At 36.9% G+C, this 14,349-nt stretch overlaps 1 protein-coding gene across 1 annotated transcript in view; it reads right to left on the reverse strand.

The window, feature by feature from the left end:
• The window catches only part of LOC127421402 (potassium voltage-gated channel subfamily H member 8-like), a 69,701-nt gene extending 60,925 nt beyond the window's left edge, over nt 1-8,776 (reverse strand). Inside the window, exon 1 of the mRNA XM_051664430.1 lies at nt 8,701-8,776. Within this exon, the coding sequence (XP_051520390.1) occupies nt 8,701-8,776 (76 nt within the window). The remainder of the gene's footprint in view (nt 1-8,700) is intronic.
• Nucleotides 8,777-14,349: the final 5,573 nt, after the last annotated feature.

Genomic DNA, 14,349 nt, shown 5'->3' on the forward strand with positions numbered 1-14,349 from the left:
CGAGAAAAAGGGGGGCCGGAGACGCCAGTTCAAGAGAGAGAGAGATGCACGTGGCCGCTCTTCCCCTTCTCAGCGGACGGCAGTGGTTCCTCCGGCTCTGGGTGGTTGGCAGTGGCAAGGACTCCACGACAGCGCATCCCTCCTCCTTCCTGGGTTTCGGCACCAATGTAACGTGTAGGACTGGCAAGGAGGAGGCATGAACCCACTGAACAGTCAACATAAATTTAATATCAAACTCAACATAAAACAAACATACACAAACACACACACATGCGCTGCATGTGCGTATGTTTGTTTATGTTTGTTTTATGTTAAGTTTCTCATTAAATTTTATGTTGACTGTTCAGCCAGTTCCCGCCTCCTCCTTGCCCACCTTTACCTGTTACACATACATTACAATTTCTGCGCTATTTATAGTGTGCATAGCATGCACATTTTGTAAATGCATGCAGTACACTGATGACCTGCTTCATTTGACAAAATGTGTACATACAACCAGAGCAATGTTGAAAATATCACAGAGTCACAGTAACTTACGAATGATTACTTAAAGTTGTCTCTGCACATTAAACTGGGATATGAGAAAGTATTTTGACTGAAAAAATTACACACTTCACGTTTGAGAGATTTTACAGAAACTTGGGTTAAAAACACAAAATAACTATCTTAATTTCCAAGTTAATAACTGGACGCCTCTCGCTGAACTATGTAACTTGATGAGGTCATGTGATCACAACTATACTACTAAGCCTACTACTGTTACATTTTTTATCATTGAATATTGCAAAACTGTATCCAGTCTGATCACAGACACAGAAAAGGACCCATCCTTCAAACTCTGACATGCCTTATGAGGTAGAGAGCTTATTATTATGTATGCTTTTGCCGTGGCCTTGATTTTGTAGGCTTGAGGGTGTGACTATCCTCTTGTTCTGAATCCTATTCCTTCACACAATCCTTCAAGGGAGTTATGTATAATGTATCATGTATAATGTCTTCTGTTGACATCTGCGAACAGATGCAAGCACTGAGAGAGCTGAAAATATTTGATTTCTCCTTTATTGAAAACAAGGAAGTATGGTTTTAGATAACAGCCTCTCGAATCTCAGCAAAAACGGCTTTTCTAAACACTCAAGGCTAATGAGCTCTACATGCAAGATGGAACTGACAAGAAACTGAGCACACTAATTTAAATCCATCTGCATGTGGTACTAAAAATTGTTTAACCCTTTGTTTCATGTTTCAGCAATAAACAAACCACCATTTCATTTTTTTTAAACAATCTAAAATCCATATATCTAATTTAATCATGTCTGTATTTTCATCATGCTAATCTGTTTTGTTTACATCATTTCTTTTGTCAGTCTCAACAGGGTGCCTCAGATTTAGTATCACTTCTTGTTTTCTGCTAGAGCACACAAACTATTCTCAGAATGTCAATAAGACAAAGGACAACATGATCTGCAAAAGAAGATGGTAAGGTCTGAAAATTTAGACTGACATGATTCTGGAATGCCATTCTCAGAGTCTCTGGAACAGTGAGTAAGAGTTCCATTTGTATTCTGGTCTGACCCATGTGGATAACCCTCTGAATCCACAGAGAGCCCCTCATGCCTGTGTTTCCTTGCTACTGAAATGGTGTCCTGTTTCAATCGCATTATTACCATGCGAAATCTAGACCTGCATAAAGTGAAACAATGCCCACCCACTTTTTCAGCTCTGCTGCCTTCTGGTTCTGTAATTATTTTTCTCACTTAAAAATTTTATCAAGAGTTCTAAGCCATGAACTAACAAGCTCTGATTTCAATGACAACATTACAAACTTTGATTTCAAGCAAAAAAGTATCTGAAAATCATTCAGAAACAGGTTCAGGACTGTGTACTTTTTTCTGCATTCTTTAATTAGGGAATAAACCACTCGTCCCATGAAGCATTGTGAATTAAACAAATCAGAAACACTGGTACAATATAAAACGAATGACAGTCATTGATTATATGTAGGCCTATAAAAACTATATATTTTTCGTTTATTGAAAAATATCCAAACAAACATATATTTAATTAGTTTGAGAGTGTGCGAGGACAGAATCAATTACGTCATTTGCAATACAATTGTGTAATTCTTCCCTGGGAATTTAGCAATTGTATACATACAGTGCATCCGGAAAGTATTCACAGCGCTTCACTTTTTCCACATTTTGTTATGTTACAGCCTTATTCCAAAATGGATTAAATAAATTATTTTCCTCAGAATTCTACAAACAATACCCCATAATGACAACGTGAAAGAAGTTTGTTTGAAATCTTTGCAAATTTATTAAAAATAAAAAACGAAAAAAATCACATGTACATAAGTATTCACAGCCTTTGCCATGACACTCACAATTGAGCTCAGGTGCATCCTGTTTCCACTGATCATCCTTGAGATGTTTCTACAACTTGATTGGAGTCCACCTGTGGTAAATTCAGTTGATTGGACATGATTTGGAAAGGCACACACCTGTCTATATAAGGTCCCACAGTTAACAGTGCATGTCAGAGCACAAACCAAGCCATGAAGTCCAAGGAATTGTCTGTAGATCTCCGAGACAGGATTGTATCGAGGCACAGATCTGGGGAAGGGTCCCAATGAGCACAGTGGCCTCCATCGTCCATAAATGGAAGAAGTTTGGAACCACCAGGACTCTTCCTAGAGCTGGCCACCTGGCCAAGCTGAGTGATTGGGGGACAAGGGCCTTTGTCAGGGAGGTGACCAAGAACCCGATGGTCACTCTGACAGAGCTCCAGCATTTCTCTGTGGAGAGAGGAGAACCTTCCAGAAGAACAACCATCTCTGCAGCACTCCACCAATCAGGCCTGTGTAAGGCTGGCACCAGAATTTCTACAACCAAAAGGCGCCATTTCTGGTAAAAGTCAAAGAACTCTGCGAGAATCAACGTCATAGAACTCTCTCACAAAAGCTGAAATCTACACCTGAATATCACCACAGTGTGATAAATTGCAAATCACCTTGCTGCCCCCCCTTCTCTCCTTCAACAGCTCTGGACCAACACAAAGACATAAGATTTATATGTAAAAAATATAACAAATACCATGAAAACAAAGAATGCAACTGTATGTGTTTGATATCATTTAAGAGGTCTCTGTGCGACTGGTATAGTGGTCTCTTTCCCATTTTGATAAAACTAATGGTAACAAAGTTATAAGGTCTTTGCCATAAACTGCATAATTCTGGAGGTGGCTCCCCCTCCTTGACCTACAATTGAAATTATGTCCTGTATGTTAACAAGGTTAAACCCCAGGAAGTCAAGAACCCATTCACCCCCAAATCCTCATTGTTCAAAGGATAATACCATTTGGTACACAATGTTTATTCTGTCTGGATATTTAAGGAAAGTTGGCATGAAGTTCTTGGAATTTGTATACAGATCTCCCATGCTGTACCGCTGCATGTAGTTTTGTCAGGTATGTTTCTTTGACTTGTCTTTTATTTTTAGTAATGCTTGTTTATTCTGATCATGTGAAATTGGCTTTGATTTGAATTTCTGCAACAATGTTTTATATCCTACCTGACAAATAAATTGTTATTATTTGATTTATTCTGAATTCCTCTGAAATCATTACTGGAGCTTTAACATAGGAGGAAGCCATTTAAAGACTCTCAGTTTGAATTTAAACCACTCAGGACAACCAGGTAGGACAACCACCTAGGACAACCAGGTAGGACAACCACCTAGGACAGCCGGGTAGGATTTGAATTTCAATAGACCAGGGTAAACCATACTGGAGCTTTAATATAGGAGAAACCACTCAGGACAACCGGGTAGGAGAAAGCCATTTAAAGACTCTGTCACTGCTCACCACCTGTCTTTGCAAGTTGTATGTACGTGACTAAGCGGCAATATCATCTGGTTATGAGAAAAGCCAAACCAGACGATATTAGTTAACCCTACAACCACTGACTAAGAACGGAACTGGCTATCCATTTTCGGGAGGTTTACGTAAGTTAATAACGGCCGGCGTAAGTCTCCAAAGATCAAAAGGACAATGAATAGAAGAGGATTTAGAGTAATCAATAACCTAAAAATGTTAAATTAAAAGAATGATCAGAAATTAATTAGAGCTTAAATATAAATTAGAGGTCAACTTAAAATTGGAGTCAGATTAATATAAAATTGGAGTCAGATAAAATGAATAATGGAATTAAATGTGTGAATTAACAATAATTGATTTACTTCAGCGCTCAGAAAAGACAGAACAACGCAGAGACCTTCAAGGGCAATTTATTGAAGTTCCGCTCTGGAACGGATATGAAAATTATTATCCAGATTCCCTTTTTCTCTTTTTTACACCTGTATGGTAGAATGGCCAGACGGAAGCCACTCCTCAGTAAAAGGCACATGACAGCCCACCTGGAGTTTGCCAAAAGGCACCTGAAGGACTCAGACCATGAGAAACAAAGATTGAACTCTTTGGCCTGAATGGCAAGCATCATGTCTGGAGGAAACCAGGCACCGCTCATCACCTGGTCAATACCATCCCTACAGTGAACCATGGTGGTGGCAGCATCATGCTGTGAGGATGTTTTTCAGCGGCAGGAACTGGGAGACTAGTCAGGATCGAGGGAAAGATGAATGCAGCAATGTACAGAGGCATCCTTGATGAAAACCTGCTCCAGAGCACTCTGAACCTCAGACTGGGGCTAAGGTTCATCTTCCAACAGGACAACGACCCTAAGCACACAGCCAAGATAACAAAGTGGCTCCGGGACAACTCCGTGAATGTCCTTGAGTGGCCCAGCCAGAGCCCAGACTTGAACCCGATTAAACATTTCTGGAGAGATCTGAAAATGGCTGTGCACCGACGCTCCCCATCCAACCTGATGGAGTTTGAGAGGTCCTGCAAAGAAGAATGGGAGAAACTGCCCAAAAATAGGTGTGCCAAGCTTGTAGCATCATACTCAAAAAAGATCTGAGGCTGTAATTGGTGCCAAAGGTGCTTCAACAAAGTATTGAGCAAAGGCTGTGAATACTTATGTACGTGATTTTTTTTTTTTTCGTTTTTTATTTTTAATTAATTTGCAAAGATTTCAAACAAACTTCTTTCACGTTGTCATTATGGGGTATTGTTTGTAGAATTGAGGAAAATACTGAATTTAATCAATTTTGGAATAAGGCTGTATCATAACAAAATGTGGAAAAAGTGAAGCGCTGTGAATACTTTCCGGATGCACTGTATTTCACACTGATTTCTGGCTTCTACCTCTGAGCTCATGGTAGGTCTAAATTTATGTTATTGTTAAAAATACATTTCCCTATGGGGAAAATAAATGTGATTTTTACTTCCGAGACCCGACTTCCCTGTTATGCAACTAAAAGATTTTAGACTGTCTTTTTCTGTCTGGAGTTATCCAGAACCAAAATAACCGTCCTTGCTTTCCCTAATTTGTGCCTGTTTATGTACATGAATGCGTTCTGTATCACTTCCATCTCTTATTTTCCCTCTTAAGAGTTATAGTCTCTCTCTCTTCCCTAATGATGACTGATGAGCTCAGTCTCGGCTCTGTGTGAAGTTCAGTGAGCTACAGAATAACAGTACACTGATATCTCTATTCAAGTTCACACAACAGACACACGTTGTTCTTACATAGCCACAGTTTCTCTATTTACATTAACTGAAATTAATAACAGGATCTTTTAAACCTATAGATCTGTTCAAACAGAAGTGTTACAGCAGACATGCCCATTTGCTCAGTTTGCGCCTGGTACATGTTGAGTTCATTGGCAGTGTGATTATGCATTACATGCAAAAGTGAACCGCCTAAAATATCTCCATTACCTGAATTGGGTGTCTAACCCTGTGCTTATAATTTTACCAATGGAAGAATCTACTTGAAGTGTTCTTTTAAATGGACTCATCCAAAATTACCTTAAATTACTTTCACAGGGAAGCACAGAGATTTTAGCACTCTGTTTCCTTGTATAACACACAATTACAAATGCACGCACGCACACACACACACACACACACAGCTTTATTGTAATTACCCACCAAATGCTGTCCTGACATGAAAGAGCATTTTTAAGTCTTTTGTCTTGATGGAATATTAACGCATAGTAATGAGCACACCCATTAGGATGCTGCAGAAGGGAATTACTTTAGTAGTTTAATAGATGTGTAGCTTCTCCTGACAATAAGAAGTCAGCAGGATTTCTTATGTCACTCGGCTGTTGCACAAGATTGAGTAAGGGAATCAATTAGTGGTGCTTGCTAAAGAAACCATCACTATTGCTTTTGCTCATACCTAGGGTTGGGGAATGATGAAAATCCCTTCACTGAAGCATTTAAATTTGGCAAGAAACTCATCCTGCACTGTTTGTGCTAGAGACATGAATGATACTCAAACTGTGTGGCTTGTTGTGAGAGGTGTGCAATTACTTTTCTAATTCATCAGACATGGTTTTCACATGGCAGATGATATAGTAAAACAGTTGAAAATGAACCCGAGCCGGATGTGTTGTCAGAGCCATGTCATTGGATTTGTTGACTTCAATTAAGAATGAACTAAATGTGAACTAAACTATGACCTAAAATATATGTTTTGGTATTATGTTTATTGTGATGATTGAAATATGATTTATTGATCTGATTGATTTATTGAACGTATAAGTTTTTATTGTTTGGATATACTGAGATGTTTATAAATTCGTTTTGTTCCGGTTTGTCCCTTTATTAGTTTGGACAGATAGAGTATAGGGGTGAAGTCCAAACCGTGGGAACCAAAAAAAAAAATGTGTAGACCGTGTTTGATTACACAGGTGGATTTTAATATTTTTCCAGTTTTGTTTTCCCCTTTTTCCACATTTTACATTATCAGATGGATTTTAAATAAAAATCTATTATTACACAGACTAAATGCTTCATTAATGCTTCTCATTGTTAGGACAGTGGCTCAAAATGAGCCATAACATACATGGACCAAAACAACATAGAGACTTGGGGGTGGACTTTTTTGACTTGAGCAAGTAACCCAACACCTAGCAACCACCCAGAACACCCTATCAATGCTCTAGCAACCACCAGAACACCTTAACAACCACACAGCAACACCCTGGGAACAACCTAGAACACATTGTGGTGGCAAGTTTAGTAGAGGCAAGCACCACTAACAATTTCTTCTGAAAATGGAAAATCTAGTTATTGTAATGATTTTCTTTTGCACAACACTACAACTTGCAAAATCGAGACTGGTATGAGCATTTCTGCCTTGACTTGGGTGTCTGTGCTTTTATTTGTGTCTGTGATGTATAGAACTGCAATAAAAGTACAGAACCTCTCTGTTGATGATCTCCACATGTATCATTTTTTTGGAGAGCCACGGTCAGTGATGCCTAATGAGTTGTTCTCTATTATCTACACCTTTGTCATTGTTGGCACTTTCCTTTCAATCTTACAGGTGCTATTTCCAGCCATTCCTGTGCTATTCTCAGCCATGTTACCTGCGGCAACTCAAGGTCTGACAGGTAGTCTCCCCTGAAGGACAAACCATATTCACACAGGTATACACCATCACAGCTGGGTAATATGTCCCTTGAGGAGGAGTCCTGTGGTGAAAGCTCCCTCCTGCCACTAAAATAAAACAGTCTCTTTCCTCATTATTCAAATCTTAGACCTGATTTTAGATGGGTTATGTTCAATACAAATGATTAAAAAAAAACTAAGTCAAAGACGTAACATCCTAGTTAAAGTAGAAATAAGGCAAGATGGAACATGTAATCTTTCTATTAAGAAAACAAAACACAGATCTTGGAATCCACAATGTTCCAAACAAAGCCTAATTTCTTCAGTACAGCCAATTGCCTTGGGGGCACACACACATTGAAATCAGAAAACTTTATCGCGCCTGGCTGGAACTATAAGAAAGCCAGACAGACTCATTTTTACAACCGCGCAACTGTCCAGGCAAAAATGCGTCTTCAGATGAAATACCGTCTGACTGTTCTGTGGTCGACCAATTCTATTTGATCGATGCTGGTCGTTACCTGAGGCCACGCGCCCGATTTCATCAAGACTTAAGCGCGTCATTTGCGCGCACGATCTGATCCATAGGTCAGAACATTAATCGAATAAACCTTGGACTATTGCTGTTCTCTCTATCAAACCTGTTTGAGCGCTATATGAAAAATAAACATTATCAGAGCCAAGTGATGCACCGCACAAGCCATCCCAGCATCAAAGCTTATTGATAGTAAATGTGCGGGGTTGCCCTTGCGCGCTGTCCGTGGTCCTGAGCGAGTCAAGCACTTTAGTAGTAATACTAAACTTGTAAGTAGTAATTTCTAGAGAAATCACTTTTTGAGATCTAAAGTCAGCCTGGTAGCCTACTGTGTATTTCCTTTCTTGGTATAATTAATCACTGAGCAACATTTGAGATTTTTGCTGCTCCAATTAAAATGACTGATTTTCTTTGACAAAAGGGGAAAACCCAAACGTCTCCTCTATCTACAACTGGTCTGTCAGAAAATAAAGGTCGTCTACTTCAGCCAATTTAAAGGGCATTTGTTTTCCAAATAATGGGCTCTTTTTGCTGCTCAGGCAAAAAAAAAAAAAAACAACAAAAAAAAAAAAAAAATCGTCTCATTAAAACCCCAAAGTAGTTTTTGAAAACAAACACTATTAAATATCATCGCGGTAACTCACGTGTGCCGTCAAAACGCGTCGCTATAGTATCCAAAAATGTGTTCTGTGGCGCGAGCAATCCCTTCATAACAGGCATTTTCCCACCCTGATATCGAATTCCCCATCAAAGTGACGCGGCGTTGTCAGAGACAAAGGCAGAGACTGTTTTAAGCACTCAAGTGAAACTGAGCTTTCAGCTGGGCGAGACGGACACGGAGGATCCTGTTCCCTCTCAAGAGCGCGAGCAAGCTGGATTGGATGCGCGTCCCCGAGTCACTGGGAGTGACGCCCGCAGGTGCGTGTCAGGTAAATGGCGCGCTGGCAGTCTGTGTACGGGACGCGTGAGATTGGAGATGCAATTAGATGTGAAGTGCGAAATCGTTCAGCAGATCAGTCCACAAATGCACTAAAAATAATCAGCAATATTTTACGCTCTTCAAGAATACACTAACAAAAGTCATAAAAACTATTATGGAAGTAGTATAGGCTGCCATGTAAATACCATTGCATTGTATATGGTAATCATTCAATACAAAGGTACATATCAGAGTCCGTTTACCTTCTGTTATCATCACTGTACCATGGTAACGCCACGGCACATTTTTGTAATAAATAAGCATCAACAAATACCATAAAACTTTCCCAACCTACAGACAAAAGAGTGCTCAAACACGGATTGCTTAATTTCATCATGAAACGTAACCCGCCTCCGTCGTTTTGCATTGTTAACATTATGGTAATTCATCATTTTCAAAGACTGGCCCAGTTCAGTCACAGCCTTGAGAACTGTGTGTTGTGTGTGTAAGAAGGGAATCTGGAGGGTAGTTATAACTTTAGTTTGCAAGTATCTCAAATGTTGCACAAACGTAGGTACACAGGGATTGCAGATTGTTAGACATAGGCTTGTATTGTGAACCTTTAGGCAACATAACACGACCAGCTGTTATTTGGTGCATGCGCAGATCTGTGTGTCATCGAGATAATACAGCAATACATTTACTCAACATGGACTAGAGTAAGCATTTTAGTAATATTGATGAGTAATTGTGTATTTATTCATTAAAAACAAGCAGCCGCGATGTATGTGGCCGCCCATTTGATTCATTAGTTTCGCATTATCATTTCCATCAGTGTTTCCCATTTAAATTATAGCCTACACTAATCTATCAAATAGTAGGATACTGTAAATAGTATTGTAATCAATACAGCTGATCTCCCTAAAAGTTAACTAAACAGGTGATTGCATATAGGCTACATTTCTTGAGTGAGCATAATGTGCATGGGTCAGAGAGGGACGCGACGATTGTTTTCGTTGATCATTTAAAACGCAGCAGGCTATGTCTCCCTCTACTGTTCATTCTGTCAAAATAACATATTGTTTCTTATCTGGCTAAGTGAATTGGAGACTATAAATTGCCCCATAGGTGTGACTGAGAGTCATCCAGCCACTGAGGGTTGCGTCAGGAAGGGCATCCGGCGTAAAACCTGTGCCAAGTCAAATATGCGGATCACGGTTGGTCCGCTGTGTCGACCCCTAACGGGAGCAGCCGAAAGAAGAAGAAGAAGATCTGGTACAACTACACTATAATCAGTGTTGGGGAGTAACGGAATACATGTAACGGGAATACGTATTTAAAATACAAAATATAAGTAACTGTATTCCACCACAGTTACAATTTAAATCATTGGTAATTAGAATACAGTTACATTCAAAAAGTATTTTGATTACTGAAGAGATTACTTTGCATTTTATTGTCATTTGTTTCATTTAATATTTATTCCTTTCAGATGGAAAACATTTATACATATAAATGATGCGATCCAAAGTGCATTTGAACAGCGGTGAAACATTTTCTTATGATGTGTTACATTCATACGAGCAGACAGAGAAGTAAGTTTGAAGTAAGTTTGGAGCAGAAGAAATAGAAATAATCCTTGTGTAAATTGTCAGCTTTATGCTAAGCTAAAATGCTTTTTCTAGCCATTTTACATGCACATGTTACCAGGCACGATCATATTTTTTTATCAAGAAAATTCACGTTGGATCATAATTTATTTTTTCTCGTAAGACCTTTGATATTTTTTATTGTTTTCCTGTAAAAATATCTAAAAATCCTTAAAACAAGATCAATTTGATTTATCTTGTTTTAGAAACAACACAGCATAAGATATTTAGGTTTTTCAGAGAATGTATTTTTAACATGTGTATTTTGTCTTACTGTACTGGCAGAGTTTTTATAGTCAAAACAAGTGAAAAAATCTACCAGTGCTGAAGAAGTAATCCAAAGTATTTAGAATACGTTACTGACCTTGAGTAATCTAACGGAATACGTTACAAATGACATTTTACAGCATGTATTCTGTAATCTGTAGTGGAATACATTTCAGAAGTAACCCAACCCTGACTATAATGAGTGCAGAGTTCTGAGTTGCAACTTTTTTTTTTTCTTTTTTGAAAATGAATCTTGAACCGAATAACCGATTACATAAACATATACAAAAGAAGTTAATGATGAAAAAAGCAATGAAAAAAAAAAACTACACAGATGTTACAGGATTAAGAGGATTTCCCATTATTGTTATAATTACTTATATATCATATAATTTAAGATTAGCCACTGGAGAATTGACTTCTGGATTATATATTAACAGAATTGAACATTATAATGATGAATCACGAGCAATAACAACAACAAAAAAGAAGTAGATAAACAAAAAAATGTCCACAGATATGACAGTTTACTGTATTTTCTCCAGAACAAAGTGGGCAGTGTTGTGAATGTTATACAATCATATACACAGTACGTTGTGTGATAGGTAACCAGATGTAATTTTAATTTGCTTGTAAATAAATAGCAAGCCTGCATGCAAATAAAGATACAAATGAAGTTCATTTCATTATGATTAAGCTTACAGAACAGAATGGTTGCCACATGCTGTGACTGTTATGTGCAGTTTTAAACAACTGTTAATCAGAGATCACTTCAGATGAGGCTGATTATCACTTTTTGTAAATTGAAACAAGCTGTAACTGAACTCATGAATATGTATATCTTTTTAATGCCCCCATCCATTGCTCACAACCTTTATACACATATTGCCAGTCCTCTAAAGACATAGACTGCATATTCTATAGACTATAATAGTTCTTATATCCCATAATATATGGAAGACTGGGGTGCCATATTAATAAATTAAACTTTCAATAAAATCATCAATACATGCCAATATACAGTATCTTTCAATAAATAAATAATGAAATGTGTCATTAAATAAATCAAGAAATCTGTCAATCAATAAATAAATCATAAAATGTGTAAATAAAATACATAAATAAATATGTCAATAAATACATCAAAATCCAAAGGAAAATGTATTTGACATTTTATTTCTTTCTTTAGTTATTTATTGACAGATTTCTTGATTTATTTATTGACACTTTTCATGATTTATTTATTAACACTTTTCGTGATGGCTTTATGTATCCCAAATTACAAATGTGGGACAGGTTTTAGTTTGGTGGCATTTAGTTTTAACAGTTTTTTTATCATTATTTTAGTTTAATTTAGTTTTAGTTCAGTGATTTATTTAATTATTGAAAGATTATATATATATATATATCTTTCAATAATTTATGTATATGTATTTATATATATACAGTATATACATACATACAGTATATATTGATACTTTTAATGGAAGATTCATTTATTTACACTACCTGTCAAAAGTTTTGAAACACTCATTCTTTATTTTATATATATATATATATATATATATATATATATATATATATATATATATATATATTTTTTTTTTTTTTTTTTTTTTTTTTTTTTCACATTTTAGAATAATAGTAAAGTCATTAAAACTATGGAATAACATAAATGGAACTATGGGAATTATGTTGTGACTAAACAAAATCCAAAATAAATCAAAACTGTGTTATATTTTAGCATCTTCAAAGTAGTCACCTTTGCCTAGAATTTGCAGACATGTACTCTTCACATTTTCTCAACCAACTTCTTGAAGTATCACCCTGGGATGCTTTTTAAACAGTATTGAAGGAGTTCCCATCTATGTTGGGCACTTATTGGCTGCTTTTCTTTATTATTTGGTCCAAGTCATCCATTTCAAAAACTTTTTTTTTTAATTCACATTTTAGATTTATAATTAAATAAATTAATATGGTGGCACAGTTATATTTTTGTCTACAAAACTAATTTCAAACATTTAAGCATACGCCTTCAGATCAAAAGATTTTTAAGATCATGAGAAACATTTCGGTCAAGTGTTTCAAAACTTTTGACAGGTAGTGTATATGGCACACTGAGTCCACCATAATAATAGATATAGAGGTAGATATAGCAGAGAGTCAATGATGTTTATCAGAAGTGTCTCAGTTTATAAATCTTTCATTCCAATGTCTCTGGGTCACTGGGACAAAACGCTCAGATCAAGAAACTATTACCTAAATGTCTTACTATAGCAATTTTCTCATTAATGTAGACTAAAGCAGATCATGAACTCATATAGGCTAGTAAATTCATTAAATATAGAATAATGCAGTGAGAAATTTTGCACTGGTAAATTAGACTACTGAACTTATATTATATTACATTATATTATATTATATTATATTATATTATATTATATTATATTATATTATAGCCAATATATTGAAATACCACAAGAGTGATAACAGTCTAAATACTTTTATTTTACACAGATAAACATGCCATTGCTGCATGTTTGATGAACATTTAGAAGCCGTGCAATCGCAGCTGCTCGATGCAAACTATGCAGTCTATGTAAATATAGCTGCAAGCAGCGATGACAGACCCAAGCACCATGGGTCCATTTCCACCTGGTGGCTTTCAGAAAACCACTTACCTTCTGCTCAGACATAATGGTTAACAACTTTGATGTGTGTGGCAAATGAAATAAATGAATAATTGTGGCAAGTTTTGGAATACCCTTGAACATCTATTGTTGCCAGCTGGAGGCCCTATGGCCATGACCCACCATTGTTCATGTCATAAGCGTTATCAAACATATGGCTACGTTTGTCAAATACACCTGAATATACATCATGTAATTTGATGCGTTGCCATGACAACACTTTTCAAGATAACAAGAATCCCTTCACAATTTTACATCAGCGGTGTCCTAACATTATTCTAAACAATTCTGAAGTGGTTTGGGTAAATTTAAGAGGCCTATTTCAAAGTCTTTTGTAAGTGCTATGACCAGGACCCACAAAAGCCACATCCATGTGATCAGCCCCCAAGACCAAACATACAGCTAAATTTTGATATAAATCACACAATGCATGGAGAAGATATAAGACACTTCCTGTTTCCCATTTTTTGCCCTGAATTTATTGCCTCACCATGGCAACACTGTTCGATATATCAAAAATACATTCACAATTTAGCATCTTCAATGTCTTGGCATAATGTTGTCTAAATTTGGTGACAGTCACATGAATCCCCTAGGAGGAGTATTTAAAAGTTCAGAGCCTAACATTTTCAAAAAATCCAAAATGACGACTTCCTGTTGGACAGAGCTAATGACTGTAATTATGAAAGTTGTCCAGCGTGAGCACATATGAACCGATTTTGGTGGCTGTAGGTGAAATGGGGGTGCTATAGAGTGTGAACACACACA

This window comes from Myxocyprinus asiaticus, chromosome 30 (genome assembly GCF_019703515.2).
Source record: "Myxocyprinus asiaticus isolate MX2 ecotype Aquarium Trade chromosome 30, UBuf_Myxa_2, whole genome shotgun sequence".
Lineage (NCBI taxonomy): Eukaryota > Metazoa > Chordata > Actinopteri > Cypriniformes > Catostomidae > Myxocyprinus > Myxocyprinus asiaticus.